At 43.3% G+C, this 15434-nt stretch overlaps 3 protein-coding genes across 8 annotated transcripts in view; all 3 read right to left on the reverse strand.

Annotated features, from left to right (window-relative positions):
• Positions 1–3532, reverse strand: part of LOC6551917 (uncharacterized protein CG43427) — a 55033-nt gene extending 51501 nt beyond the window's left edge. For 3 of the 4 annotated variants that reach the window (XM_015154061.2, XM_026976041.1, XM_015154057.2), the window contains exon 1: positions 2645–3514. The gene's annotated coding sequence lies outside the window, so the exon portion shown is untranslated. Of the gene's footprint in view, positions 1–2644 lie in introns of all 4 variants that reach the window. The other variant, XM_026976040.1, reaches the window with a different exon arrangement.
• A 764-nt stretch (positions 3533–4296) lies between these two features.
• On the reverse strand, positions 4297–8294 carry LOC6551914 (protein spartin). 3 transcript variants are annotated; one of them, XM_001978813.2, is made up of 4 exons: positions 8063–8294; positions 6303–7437; positions 5498–5804; positions 4297–4654 (listed from the first exon to the last, which is right to left on the reverse strand). In XM_001978813.2, exons 2-4 carry the CDS (start codon positions 7420–7422, stop codon positions 4423–4425), a joined length of 1659 nt encoding a protein of 552 aa, XP_001978849.1. In that variant the 5' UTR covers positions 7423–7437; positions 8063–8294; the 3' UTR covers positions 4297–4422. The 3 variants fall into 3 exon arrangements, with proteins under 3 accessions (XP_001978849.1, XP_026832096.1, XP_026832101.1); XM_026976295.1 differs by lacking the exon at positions 8063–8294 and adding an exon at positions 7769–7844; XM_026976300.1 differs by lacking the exons at positions 4297–4654; positions 5498–5804; positions 8063–8294 and adding an exon at positions 7683–7698 and having other exon boundaries at positions 6063–7437.
• Positions 8295–8555: 261 nt separating this feature from the next.
• Positions 8556–14118, reverse strand: LOC6551913 (importin-5). Its single transcript, XM_001978812.3, has 5 exons — positions 13683–14118; positions 12542–12691; positions 11389–12483; positions 9810–11163; positions 8556–9692 (listed from the first exon to the last, which is right to left on the reverse strand). Exons 1-5 carry the CDS (start codon positions 13761–13763, stop codon positions 9055–9057), a joined length of 3318 nt encoding a protein of 1105 aa, XP_001978848.1. The 5' UTR covers positions 13764–14118; the 3' UTR covers positions 8556–9054.
• Between the last annotated feature and the right edge of the window lie 1316 nt (positions 14119–15434).

Here is a 15434-nt window from a genome sequence, read left to right on the forward strand (position 1 = left end):
GGGCCCATATGGGTGGCCACGGCGAAGTTGCCGGCAGCAGATGGCAGTGTCAAGTGCTTTTGGTTATTATTATGAACACCCAGACTCAGCCAGAAATGGTTACGAAATCGAATGGTTACCTCCCAGAACTGGAAGAGTTGGAAGAGCCTCGGTGTCAATCGCAAGATGGCTAAAGTAAGTCATTATGATTTAAAAAAGGTTCTATAATCCTTATAAGGTTCAACCTTTAAAGTTATCAAGAAATTACACGACAATGGCTATATTTCGATAAAAGATACTTATTATATTTTATAAAAGTACGAGCCATAGATACTCTTTACTTAGCTGGTGGGAGTATGAGGGAGCATTTTCACAAGTTTTTGGGTACAATAATAGTTTTGGCGAATGCAATTGTACAGATGTGAAAAAGTTTTGAAATAAACTTCCACAGCGTAGGCGTCACTAGAATCTCTTTCTGGCTCTTGAAATTCCCAGGCTATCGACGTTCATACTTATTTTATTACATTTTAACCACTTATGATTATGAGCAAATTAGTAAATTCGGCGTTGATCTGGTTTTCAGTTACTCGATTAAAAAGCGGTCTGTAAAAGAGACTTACTTAGTTAGCAAATGAAAACGAAATGTTTCCCTCTAAGTAATTCTGATTACCAAACAAAATGAGCCAGGCAAAAAAAGCAAAACCGGGCTACAAATGTGCACCAACGGGCAGACAAAACAACTCGAAGACAAATGGCCATAAAATGAAAATTGCAACTTTGGAAATTATGCGGCAAACAAGTTTTGAGCAGCGCGGCATTTGGGCAGCGGCGGCGCCAATTTCCACGGCGAGTTTTCAGGAGTGGCGGGGAAAAGTGAATAAGCTGCCGGGACACCCTTTTTCCTCAGTTTTCTAGTTGCAGCCAAAGCTACTCTTATTTGTACCATTAAACCGCTTCCGTCTTTCGTGCAAACTGAACTCACATAAATTGACGCACGAGGCGCGCAAAAACAATAAGATGGGAAAAGCATAAACAAAGCAGCAGCGGCTGAAAAGCTTGTCGAAAAACAGACGGTGAGGGAAATACCCGTCGAGAAAAGTGGAAAGTACACTTGAAACAAACATCCTTTTTATATGAACTTTGGTTTAAATAAATAAATATTTAACTAAAATATACGAAGACCATTTTAAATGTACGAAATCTAAGTACCAACAATAGGATTTTTTTGAACGGATAAACAAATATTTATGATTATTTTCTATCGTAATCCAATATTTAAGAGAAAAGTATGGAGAGCGGGTGGCGCAGTTTTAATTGAGTTCCATTTGAGGGCACAGAAAAAATCACATTCGCTTGGGGAAGTGCTCCGGAAAATTGTGTAACGTGTAACGACCCGCACGTCTCTCTCCCACAATCGCCCTGCCAATTGCGGCTAAAAATTGCCAATCACTGTCACCTGGAGGAATTTATTATTCGTCTTGTGGGTAGGAGTGAGGCAGCCCTTTCAAATGCCTTTCTCCTATCCCCTCACCTTCAGCTCATCACCACACCGCCGTCCCGTCCAATCCACCCAATACACCCAATCCAATCTAATCCAACGCCCTTGCCGGCGGGACTGCTCCGAAAGGCGGCTTGGGCCGCTCGAAACGCAAATGAAGCATGAAGCCTGAAATATTAGCCAAGTGCACGGCTGGCGAAAAATGCGTCGCCCTGTCGCACAACTAGGCAACACTGGCAGCTGCATTCCGCAAATGCAATCAAACCAACTTTCCAATGATGGATTTTTTCTTTCGATTATAATTTAGTCGTTTTTCCCCGTCTTTTTGCCATTACCTTATTAGCTAAAAACCTGTAGCTCGGGCGATGACGATAATGATGATATCAAATAAATGACTAGGCGCCCGAGTGCTTCAAGTCTGAGCGGTGAGAAAATTGCATGCAAAGTGAAAATGTTTTGGGAAAAAAACATCAAAGCCATCACAGAAACACATGTCGAGGGCGAGGGTGTGGAAATGAGTTGGAAATACAATTTTCAAACATCAATGCTGGGCACTAGAAATGCGAAAGCGACCAGATCGGAGGATAGCAGGAATGTACAACTCAAGCTCAGAAAACTCATTGCGAAACACGAGCTTCCACCAACAAGCTCCGCCTGAGCAACAAGATCCAGGGCCCAGAATGCTTATTGAGGTCATATCACTGGTCCTGGTCATCACAACGATATTTTGCTGCTACTGTTGCATCAGATAAATAGATCCAAGCGATCCGCAATGACGACGATCTGTTCAATGAAGAAAAATCTCCGAGGAAAATGTTTCGGTTCGGTTTCCGAAGTTTTAATTATTTTTTAAGCACACTCAGATCCTGCCAATGAACCTATTGATTTTGGTTACAAAGTAACATTCCCTATGGAATTTTATGAATAAATATTAGAAATCGAACAAAAGCTATTTTTCTGAATCACTAAATAATTTTCTTCGGTTTTAGCCCCAACCACCCAATGTGGTCTTTACTTAAATGTGTAAACTTATAAATACAATAGTTTCAAATCTGCATAAATGCATAAGCACTGCACAAAGAAAATTGGCTTCAAAGCCATTTTCACGGTTTCGAAATGCAGATTTGGAAATCGTTCTCATACTGTGCATAAGCTGAAAACACTCACCAATAAAATTCGATGCTCTGGTCGCCGTTAGTTGTTTCTTTAGTTGTGTTATGACTGCGGTTACAGTTGGTTTTCGGCATTCAATTATAAAAACTTCAAACGCCAGCAAATTACTTGAAACAGCCACTGCAGAGTCCAATTGTTGTTGTTGTTGTTTGGAGCTGATTTTCGTGAACGGGCCAAAAATCATTAGAAATTTCTATACTCGGCCGAGCAACACGTACACACGTACACACACGCACACAGCGCCGCACCCACACACACCAGCAAACGCGGGCCAGAAAATAAAAACCAAAACGTGTTTGCCTGTGCACTGCTGTTAGAACTGTTGTTGTAGCAGTTTTTGCTGTAGCCTGTGCTATTGCTTTTGCTGTTAGCCGTTTAAGGCAGTCGTAGTTGTTGCACTGACGTTGTTTATGCAGGTATTTGTGAGCGAGAAAAACTATTTTCCGCCGCGCCGTAATTGCAACAACTCAGATTGCTGGATACTCATACTCTCCGACAAAATCGGAAATAAAAAGGCACTACCCACACACACTTCCGCAAACAGACACCCCTCACCCACACAAGCGCCACAGTTGCACTGAATTCACGATTTTCCACTGCACAGGTGCAATGCTACGCAAAACAAAACGCAATCCGAACTCCGTGGCTTTGGGCTTTTCCTGCCTTATTTACCGTGCGCACATATGTACACATGTACTCATATACCAAGGGGCGAAATCACGTTCGAGCGGGGAACTAGTGCTTGCGCGGCCGAGCTAACTCTACACTCTTAGCCGCCTGGTGTTAGCCGAGTCAAATACGTACTGCAGAGCGAAGGCGTTTCTGGGCTTAAAAATGGGGCGGAGTGTGGCCAGCTGAGGCGGGCCGAATAATACTAATTCCGTGCTCTCGCTACATGCGGTATTTTCATATGCCCGCAAGAAGGGTCCCTTTGCTCCGCTCTTACGTTTTTCGTTACGTTTTTCAGTCTTCAAAATGAGCAACAGTTTTGTAATGGCGCCCTTAATGAGAATCAATTTTATTTTGAACGCTGCTTTGCTCTAACTTCCAACTAATATGTTTATGTACCCATGAAAATCAAAGAGAGCTCTTTAAAACTGTAGGATATAATAATATATAATACTACGTTAGAGTTTAAGCTAACCAATTTCAAACCAATTTCTGTACCCATTTCTATATGCAGCCTGGAAATCCGGATCACTGGAGCTCCTTGCTATATATTTCAACACATTACGTAAAAGTATATAATAATGTATAAAATATAGGTAGGGATCATATAAAGATCTTTCATAGCTTGTTCTATTTATTAATTATTATATTATTATTATTCTTGCTACCTGCATAAGTTTCTTAAAAGCTATATTACAACGAAATTTAATAAAGGCGTCCCCCAGATTTCTTGTATTCAGCTTCGACGATCAAGAGTCAAATACATAACCACCATATTCAAGTTTTGAAGTCAACTGAATAAATGTTTAACTTTTTTATTTAAAGTTTACCCATTCGGCAAACATTTTTTTACATTTTTTTCTTTGGTAATTTGGTAATCTGCGGTATTTCGTCAAGTAAGCCTTCAATTTGCCTTCTGTGGTTCGGAAGATAGAAATATATTTTTTATTGATTATTCAATTTTTTAGACCGCCAGCTCAAATTTTTAAAATTCTCTCTAGGACATGGCTATTATATAAAAAAAAGCTATAGTATAATATCATAGTAATGCTATAATATCAACGATTATATTATACATATGGTTAGTTCCTTTGGTATGCACGCTATTCTTTCAAAGCCCGCAGATCCGGATAGAGAGCTCCGGCATTAATAAAATGAGATTCCGATTTTCGTAGGTCCCGTTTGTAATCGCTGACCACGGCTTCACCGGTTCGTTTGACCATTTTCTTGGCAATGCCCTTCGGGGTAATGTAGTTCACGTTCTGACTGACCACGAAAACGTTGCCCACCGTATCAAAGGTGCCACTAGCCAGATTTCCCGTCTGCTGACCATATCTGAAATTGCAGACATCCATTTATGTAAATATATGAAATATAGAAAATTTTGCATTATATACTGATATTTCTGTAGGTCTAGCTCTCGGATGTAGTAACATTACAAATTTGTTACTAACTGATCAAATAAATACCAACTCCATTTACTTTTCCTTGACATTTTAAACATTTATGAAAGGATTAGGCGCATTAGGTAGGTAGAGTAATATTTTCTGATCCTTGATAATTTGATAACAGATATGCACATCGATCATACCTTAGAAATTGTGCATTTAATACGAGTAACTCGTAAGCAAGTCGTGAACAAGTCTTAGAAATCGCTGATAATTTCAAATTAAGAAAACTGTCAGCCTAAGTGATTTCTTTAAATTCGGACAAAATTTCGTAATAAAATCTGTTACAAAATTGTTAATAGTTATACCCGTTACTCGTCGAATAAAAGGGTATACTAGATTCGTTGAAAAGTATGTAACATGTAATTTATATATGTATATTCTTGATCAGGATCAGGTCTGTTCGTATGAACGCCTCGATGTCAGGAACTACAAAAGCTGGAATGTTGAAACTAAGCCTGCAGCTTCCAGAGACTTAGACGCAGCGCAAGTTGGTTTCCAAATGTTGTGACTGCCTGGCAATCGGACATGGCCAGATCGACACGGCTGCTGATCCTGATTAAGAAATATATATTCCTTAGATGGTCAGAATCACCTCTTCTGCCTGTTACATACTTTTCAACGAATCTAGTATACCCTTTTATTCTACGAGTAACGGGTATAACTATTATAAAATCTAGTTTATCCTCTTACTCTACGAGTACGGGTATAATTAAAAAATTCAACCCACTTGTGTTCGATTATCTTGACGGAGTTTTCACTAAGGCTGGAACCCAGAATCTTGGCTGAAGTCTCGAGGCCATCGAATACGGTGCTGACACCTTCCACGGCTCCTGCCGCGATGGTCATGGCGCCCTCCATGGTGCTATTAGCCTCGCTGCTGCCGTAGCCAAATCCCTTCTGCAGCAATTTAGAGCCTTGCTCCTGAATGTGAGGAGCCAGGTAGCGACCGACAGTCATTGAGGCAGTGCCAACCTTTCCAGCTATCCATCCTGTCATTCCGGCTGCGACGTGCGTTACTTTTTGGGCCACTTCAACTATAAAAACATAAGGGTAGAACTTAAACTAGGACACTTATTATTCATAGATAAGGTGCAAAATAGAAACACAAAACTTTTGAATATGAAAATACAACAATATGTAAGTTGGGTGTACAATGAAATCATTCTTTTGTGTTTTACGGATTAAGTATTTACTAGATGTTTCCAAACCATTTCGGTAATGTTGCGTTACTATGATTATCAAACACAAATACCCCTTAGAGAGGCGGAAATGTAGTGACGATCGCACCTTCAACCCACAAAAGTTGTAATATTATAATTAGGAACATCGTCCAATGTACATATTGATTCGGAAGCTACATTTAAATTAACGTATTTTGAAACAAAAAGTTTTATACTTTCCGTCACTTTTTTTCCAATGCAATATGCATACAAAAAAAATGCGTTTTCCAGTGCTTCTGTCTGTATTTACAAGTATTTACCTGCATGCTCCCTAAATAAAAAATATTATTTTCATATTTGCACATTTCACACCTGAAGTTTGGACGGAGCTGGGCACCTGAGTATCCACCGAAGCTGGCGTCATCTTGGAAATCAGATACGGAGTACTCCTAAGCATCAAGCCTCCTGTCTTCTCGGCTCCCTTTACCAGATTACTAGCAATGAAATCAGCCGCACTCACAATGTGTCTAGACACCTGTTCTGATCCGGAAACGGTATCTGAAGCGAGGCCAGCACGTTGGGAGGTCGGAGATTTCAGCTGCTCCACCGTGCCAGCGAGTACGGCCTCCAATAAGTCAAGGAAGAACTGCTGAAGGTCCTCTAGTTCCATCTCCGAGTTCGATGTCAGGCCCTCCTTCGTTAGGATCAAGCCAAACGCATTTCCCGGCTGCTGGCACTCCATATCCGAAAAAATAAAGGCTCCGTACTCTGTTTGGTAGCAGTGTGTAATAGAGGGAACCAGGGGGTAGAGCCAAATCCCTGCAGCTCCTTCATTTGGCACGGAGCACTGTATGTAGTACATTCCACTGAGGTACTTCCATTTGCCACCCACGGTACACATTACCAATGACATAGTGGACGAACAGCTCATGGAGGTAACAGTTCCACTGGCTTCAATCCGATATATTTTGACCTGTGCACGGAAGAGCTCATCCAGCAAGACATTCGAGTCCTGTACAGCTAAGAGCTCCCGCAACCCGGCAGCCAGCTCCCTGTAGGTTTTTGGTGTTCCACTGGAATTGGCTATGTCATAATGCGTGTAGGGGTTTTCCGCTAGCAATGGTCTGCTTGTATCCACCGTAGTTCGACTTTCCTCTTTGGCCTCCATGGCTGTATCATCAATGGACTGGTTCTGGGATCGCAGAATCTTAAGACGGTATCTCAATTCCGTTTCGGCGCTCTTGAGCTTTTGGATAAGCGCACAGGCATCGTTCCACTCCGTCTGCACTGTGTCGATCTCTTTGGGAAGACCTACTGGAATTCCGAAGGTGTCCTCTATCATACGCAGGGCCAGAGCGTAGGCCTCAATGGCTTGGCCTAGGGATTCCTGCTCCTCGTGACATACGGCCAGGTCCACCTGCGTCATGGCCGCTTTGTAGGCTGTTTTGATGCTAGCATAGGCTGCCAGGAATTCGCTTTCCTCCTCCGCCATCACGGCCTTGAATATCTAAGAAACAGCACAAAAATTACTGCCTGGAGTTTAAAGCAAAAAACCAAAGCCCACATAACTTTAGAGCTAAGGACTATAAAATAACTTAAGCAAATCTATAATAGCTAATGTTTATTGGTTTAATCTTAAATCTTCTATTATGTTATTAGGTTTAAATCTTCTATGAATTTTGAATATCCTGCTGTCTTTATTTTCATGTTTTTCCTTTAGCATAGTTCTGTGTTTTTGTTAGTGCCTATTACCACTTTATTGATACTCGTATAATTTAACAAACACATAGCACAATCTGCTTTCGAATAACTGGACTATTTAAATATTGAAAACGCACTTGCTGGCAGAGAATCATCCAGACGTGGCGGGCAACCGAGACCAACTAAAAGGGTGGCCAATATGCGTCACCAAATTGGGCAAGAGATGCTTTTTCATCTTGTTTTGTCACAAAATGAAATGCTCTAAATTTAATTGTGGCCGACGAAATTGCTTCCGCCCTTCTGCGGCCCGTCTACCTGTTGCACTCGTCTTTGGGATTTGGTCTGATTCGCTGCGGCAGCTGAAGCGATTTATCTGCACTTTGCCCAGAAAGTCATCTAGTGATCTAAAAACAAAGCAATGGACCGCTCACTTTTGCAATTTCCTCGTTGGTTTCTGCCCTTTTTAATCGAACGCTCGGTTGTCTTTAAATTAAGATTCGTGTTTACCAAATATCACTTAAATTCGTAAATAACATGTTAGAACGCGTGTTTTCTCTTCGAGCTGTGGAATGTTTCTAGTTTTTCCATCTTTCTGATTCGCTTACTATTGCGAATCCGAACAGCTGCTTAGGAGGCCTCTGCACGTTCACGGGCTTCTATGCTGTTTTGCCAGAGTTGCCACCACGACTGTTAAAACTAGTCTTCTGGGAATCAAATTTTATGTTATTGAGATGCTGTGGCTTCCCCCTATTTCTCTGGTTAATAAAAAAAAACAAGTAAAACAAGCTCACACAATTATACACATATGCTCGCAGCGATGTCTAAGCACGCGCGAAAGCAATTGTCAAACACAAGCGCAAGGAAATTAAAATATCGATTTACGTGTTATTTATTTCGTTTTTATCATGTTTAAAATACAATAAATGTTATTCCTTTGAATATATTTGTCGATCCTGGTTTGAATGCACAAAATTATATTTCGTTTGATTCGGACAACGTTTACATCCCGTTTCTTGCAGGGAGAGGCGGCCGTTCGGGCCGTATATACACACATATGCATTAAACATATGCAAAATTGAGTAACGAAAATATTCTATTGGAATTTGTGTGTGATTGGGATGGCATTTGTATCTCATCCATACAACATGTCAAATTCTAACGAGGCAGACTTTTGTCTTCGGGAGAAGAGTTTTGATTAAAATCACAATATGTATAGAATTATATACGCGGATAACTCTATGGTACACATAAATGTATGATGCGTGAATCTATGTGCTGAACATATACTTCATAATGCATTTCCTACGACGATTTAGGTCAGATGATAAATAATGATAACGAGTAGCTGAAGCAGCCATCCTTCCCTCCTGGGCAAGTTCGCCTGGACTGAATTGGGTCTGGAGAGGATTGGGATTGCAATTCCTTAGGCGGGAGCGATGTTCGCCAGCTCTCGGTAGGCATCCTGCAGAGCCTGCTGCTGTTCTGGACTCAAGGTGCTGGCACAAGCGGCCATTACCTCCGGATTCGATTCCACCTGCTTGACGATGGTGAGCATACGTGTGCCGGTGCCGCTCTGCGCCTCTATCACCTTGGTGCAAAAGGCTTCAGCGATGATGGAGACAATGCGTGGCAGATTGCAGTTATGGACCCCAAGAATTACCGGATGGTTGCCTTCAATCAAATCGCATAGGTAGCCATATATGTGGACTGCTTCTTCCGTATCCTCAGACACCGGCAGCCAAGAGAACCAAGCCGCGATCAGCTCGTCCACGTTGGTCAGCGCCGACTTGTTGTATTTCAGGATCTTAGAAAACGCCGAGATTGCATTCTCTGTCGCATTGATGTTCTCGATATCACGGGCTATGGGATCGTTGATGACCTGCACCAGCAGTGGAATGACCTGGGCGCATGTGACCGCAAACTGCTCACCAGCAAACTGGCCGAGCACGCCGCATCCGTAGGCAGCCGCCTGGCGCACTTCTGGGTATTTATCGCACACGTACTGTAACAGGGCTGGAGTAAAGATTTGCTGGTATGGGGCACAAGCTGGACCGCAAAATTCTGAAGGTAAAATGAGTAAGGAGTGGTTAGTTTATTGATGGCACAACTGATGTATATAAAGGAAGCATGTTATAAAAAATATTTTGAAGGTATCGGTTCTATTGAATTGAAACTCACCGATAAGATCATCGAACACGCATAGGCCCCACTGGCGATCAGCAACTGGTCGGCTGGGCTCCAGAAGTTTGACAAAGTGCGGTGCCACCTGTTCAAAGGCGGGTAAGAACTGAGCCTTGTTGGTCTTGAAAAGGGCGTGGGTGATGTCAACGATTTTAGAAAGGATGTAAACATCTGTATCGTCCTGCTCGGCCAGCTCCTCCTCCACACCGTCGTCGTAGTCCTCTTCGTTTCGAGCCGCCAAACGCTTATCAGCACGCTCGAAATGCTCCATCACATACTTGGTAATAATCTCCAGCACCTGTTTCATTGCATCCTCATTAAGGCAATTAGGTCCCAAGGTCTCAATGCATTTGGCCAGCGAATTTAGTAGTTCCGACTGCACTTCTGGCTCCGGCTCCGTGATGATTACCTTGAGTAGCTCCGGGCAAATGAACAGCCACATGCCCTCCAGATACTGCGGACCCTTAATCTTTGCGCAGTCGAGAAGGTAAGGCAGGGACTCAGCAGCAGCTGTGCGGACACCGTCGTGGAAGTAAAACTTAAGCATGGGCAGCATTTGACGCACCACGTCCTCAGCGTATTCGGCAAATCCTTCCTTTAGCTCCCTAGCATAACAAACCAGCATCTCACAAGCCGAAGCCTTGTCGTCCATGCCAGCAGTGCGGATGGCGAAGTTCTGCTGCTCGCCAAGATTTATGAAGGACCAGTCCACATCACCCTCGATGTCCTCCACCTCGTCGTTGTCCATCATCGCCACTTCAGGCTTCATGGTGGCCGTTCGCATCACGGGTCCCATAACGACGGGCAGATATTGCTCAAATTGCTTGCCAAGGATTTTGCACATACGTGCCCAGGCAGTGATCAGATATGAGGTCTGCGGATCATCATCAGCTAGCTCACCTCCTTCGGTGTGATTAACCAGCAGCATATCCATGATCTCTCCGGCATCGCCAATGAACTTCTCCCGGCCCACCGCCAATCCTATCAAGCTCACGCACTCAATGGTCTTGCCGCGAAGCATGCGAAGATCATCGGAGTTTGCATTCTGGATGATGAACTTCAGGCATGGCATAAGGCGATCGTAGTAGGCCACAAATTCTGCTTCGCAGGTATCTGCAACCGATGCAATTGTGGTCACTACCTGCTCCAAAACCAGCTTGTTTCCTTTCTCCACCAGCTCCTTGAACTTCGAGTTCAGAATAGTCTCCAACTTGGCCATGATCCCGTCCAGATAGCGTGTCAATATATTCTTCGGGCAGTCCTCGCTGAAGTTCACCAGAGCGGCACCAGCGTGTGCTTGCACTCGGGGATTTTCAACGTCATCCAAGAGAGACAAGAGACCGGGAATCACCTGGAGAAACAAGAGAAAATTGTTAAGCATTCAAATAATACAAAAATATTGGGAGTAGATCATCAAAATCTAAAGTTGTTTAGATGTAACTTTTTGAAAACCATTAATTTCAGTTAAAGCCAATACGAAAGTAAAAAAAAACTGCTTCTTTACCATTTCCACAAAAATTTAAACACGAAAATCTTAGTTTGAAAGGATATTTGGCCTTATTGAATCAAGACTCACCTGGCTGTGGAACTTCTTCTCGAAAATCGGTGCAAAGTCGGTGGACATTTGGCCAATGGCGTTGCAAGCGGCGTAACGAACGCGAGGATGAGGATCCCTCAGGAAGTTCAGGACTCCGGTCATAACCTCATCGAGGATGGCTTCCATCTGCTTGTGACAACCCTCACCTATGGCCGAGATGGCCATGAGGGCTGCGAAGCGATGTTTCCAATCGGCATGACCCAACATAGCCGGTAGAGCGTTCATTACGTGCGGTAGCACAACCTTTCCTCCCAAACCACAGGCGAGACGATCCAGCGAAGACTCGGCGATCACGTTGTTGTCGCTGTGATCGTCATCATCGACCACATCGGCGGTGGACCAATTTTCGTCCTCATCCAAATCCGTCATCATATGCAGAACCAGCGGGATCAGAGCCACGATGTACTTGTCCGCTCGCTTGCGTACCATAGCCGGGGCGTTCTCGGCCAGCGACACCATAACCTCAAGGACCAGGTGACGCCAGCTGTCCTCAAAGTCCTGTGAGCTGAAAACCTTCATGCAGACCTCAAAAATGAACTCCAGCTGGGGACGCAGGAACTTCGGGCAGTTCTCGGTCATCTCAATTAGGAGCTTCAGCAGACTCTGGTCATCCTGGGCCTCGATAGTCTCTCCAGTAATGTGGATCATGCGGGGCAGCATGTCCGCAAAGTGCTTGTAGATGGCCGTCTCGTTTTCCTTGTCGTGGTAGAGGATGAAGGCTCCGACGGCTCGCACGGCCTGTACTCGGACCTCCGGATCGGATCCAGCGTCCATGCTCTTGGCCAACATCTGCTTGATTAGATCAATGTACTGAGCTTCCTGGTTTCCAAATATCGAAGGCACACTGGAAAAAATCCGCAGTGCCGATTCCTGCAGCTGGGGCGTAGGCGAGTTGGCGCACTGGAAGAGAAACTGCAAGATGTCGGGCCACAGGTTGTTGCAGTCTTCGTCGATCAGATTCCTAGCCACCTCGGCAACTACCTCGCAAATCTTGCGACGCAGCTGCGGTGTCACCTCCTGCCGCACGGCCATTAGGATCTGCTGAAGCAATTGGTTCTGGGATTCAGGTTGAATCTGAGAATAAGGTAATATCAGAAAGATGTTCTGACTGGGTATCTTTTTAAAGGCCTACTCCTTTATAGAACTCCATGAACTCGGTGGTAAACAGGCGCCGCAGCAACACGGCAGCCATCTGTCGAGCCTCCTCCGACTGCTGGCCATTTTGGATGTTGCTCAGGAGATGCGTCACCTTCAGTTCTCTTGCAAGGTTGTTGTATGCGTCCTGGAATTAGAAATTAGGAATTAGATTAATAAATTAAACATTATTATTGAACATTAATTAAACATTAGTTGTTGTAATTTGTATTGTATTGTATTGTATGTAATATATGTACTGTTTGTCAAAAAATATCCATTTTTATTTCCATGTATAAATAGTAACTGAAATATAATTGTGTATATGCAAATAAAATACCACCTTGACAAAATTAACAAAGTCTAAAACTTGTAACATTCAAATTGAAGCCGCATCTCATTTATTTCGGTCTTTCAGGTGAAAATATTAAACGCACATATAAAATCATTTGCATTAAATACTTCAAATATAAATGTAGCCGGCATGGGAACCAAATAGCTATTTTTGGCAACCCAGCTTTAGGTGGGAGCGGTACCATGCTGCCCAAGGTCAGCAGTATTGGTGGGGTTTAGTGTATGGTGTGGCGTGGGCGTGGCGGTGCCATGTGGCGCCTGAGCGAGACATCGAAATTCGAGAGCCTTATCAACTGACAGATTGCATTTCTGGGAGCGTGTGTCATGGATTTCGCACCTGCTCTTTGTTTCCGTTTGCGGCGGCACTCGGTGCTTCGAATTCCCTACAGCGAATTCCAATGAAAAATCATGTGGCGGCCATGCAAATTGCACAATTCGCTTCCATTTTGCTTTGTTTGCCTGCTTCGCACCGTCTGTCATCCATCGCTCACTCCCTCGCACACATGCGAATGTCGGGGCAAAGCGTAGGGCGAAAACACGTTTTGAGCGATGAATCTGATTGGCCTGAAATTTCGGCTGTTGGATTCGTACACCTACGTACGTATGTACAATGTGCATGTGCCGGGAGAAGATCTTATAGATGGCAGCTGCTCCGCCAGTCCGCCGTATATTTCATGCTCATCTGCAACCCACAAATCGCGAATTGCGCATCGACAATTCGAGGCGACGGGAATGAGCTCTTCGAGATCCCCTGCCACGCCGTAAACGAGAATATTGGGACTCACCTCCGCCTGCTGGCGCACATCGTTGTCCGTGGACAAGAGGGACACCAGGAGCTGCTGGAACTGGGCCTGATCGGCTGCCATCTTATCCTGTCTGTTCAAATGAATCGAAATACGAGACCTCGTGGAAACCACGATTTTCACTTCACTCTTCACGCGACGGCGGCCGCCTAAGAAAGAGCAGAACGGAACAACGGGCTGGGTTGCCAAGGGTCACAAATTCACGCACTGCACTCTTGGTCGCTCTTCGAGGTTGTTGTACCGTAGATTGCCTGGTCTCTGGTGGGTGGTGAATCATCTGCTGTGCGACAAATCCAACTTTATTTTATTCTGTTATTTACGGAATTTTCAAGACACAGTCACGCTAAAGCGCCAAGGCAACACTGTTCCCCCGTTATCGATAACAAGCGACTGCTTTTGGCGCGCAAGCGACCGCCCTCACTAGTGATGCCGTTTAGCGTTCCGATTTTACAAACGCGCCAGCTATCGGGCATCACTAGCGAGTTCCTCGACTATCAGATACCCCTTACTCAGCTAGTGGGAGTACGAACAAGAAAGCTTAACAACTTTTCTGGCATATCGATAAAAATTTGCAAAAAATAATAAAATTAAAATAAATAAAAAAAATTTTAAAAGTGTGGCCGTCGGGGCTATGGGCACTTGTGGCGTTTCAGTAGGCGTGCCCAACTATTTTTTTTAACATATTGATAGAAATATAAACAATAATAAAATTAAACATTTTCAACACATTTCTTCAAATTGGCTTGGCAGTATTGGGCGGTTTGTTGGCGTGGCAAAAAGGTGTTTGGCATACCTCTAGATATTTGAAAGACAATTGGAAAAGGAAACTATTTTAACACTTTTTTCAAAACTGTGGGTGTGGTTGTTTGGGGGGCTTGTGGGCGTTAGAGTTGGCGTGGCCAACAGTTTTTTGGAAAATCGATAAAAAGACCAAAATCGAACTGAAAATATATAACAACTTTTTGCAAAAGTGTGAGGGTGGCAGATTTTAGCGGCTTGTGGGCGTGACAACATGGTTCAACAATTTTGCGCTGCGTCTGTGTCTCTGGAATCTGCATGCTTAATCTCAACTTTTATAGTTCTTGGATTCTCGACGTTAATACGCACGGAAACATTTTTTTTCTCAATAAACACTATCAAAAACACGTTCAAACGACGGCAGTTCAATGATGTGAAAATTTTTGAATTTATTTATTTAAACAATAGCTTCTTTTTTGTTATTAATATGTCAGTATAAAATTCTTTGTATTAATAAAGTGTGTTAAAATTTTGAGTTTTATTTTTCGCAGTAATTGACAAGCAGAAGCGAACGGGATTTACCTACACATTTAGTATCCTAATTTCTAACTGTTTCTTTCACAGTTTTGTACTCTTATTTCAGTCAAAATAAACAATTAAAAATATTACTTAAATTCGTTTTTTATGACGATTCGTTAAAAAACACTGGTGACGGGTGGGGATCCGCTGGCTGCTATTAATGTGGCAATGGGACTTTAAATAATCGAAGCGTATTTCATTCTAGAACGGGCAAATGCACTGTACACAAATAAACAGGAGTACGGACGGATCCTTAAACTGAATGGTTTTTTTCATTGCATACGCCCACGGCAGAATAAAGTGTCAAGTGGAAATTGTATCAAAGAGGATTTCAAGATCCAAAATCTCATCCAACAAGGAAAGAGGTTGACTAGTTGCAAGGTAGAAAGAAGGATTTCACATAACGAACAACAAGGC

This window comes from Drosophila erecta, unplaced genomic scaffold (assembly GCF_003286155.1).
Source record: "Drosophila erecta strain 14021-0224.00,06,07 unplaced genomic scaffold, DereRS2 tig00000000-arrow-pilon, whole genome shotgun sequence".
Classification (NCBI taxonomy): domain Eukaryota; kingdom Metazoa; phylum Arthropoda; class Insecta; order Diptera; family Drosophilidae; genus Drosophila; species Drosophila erecta.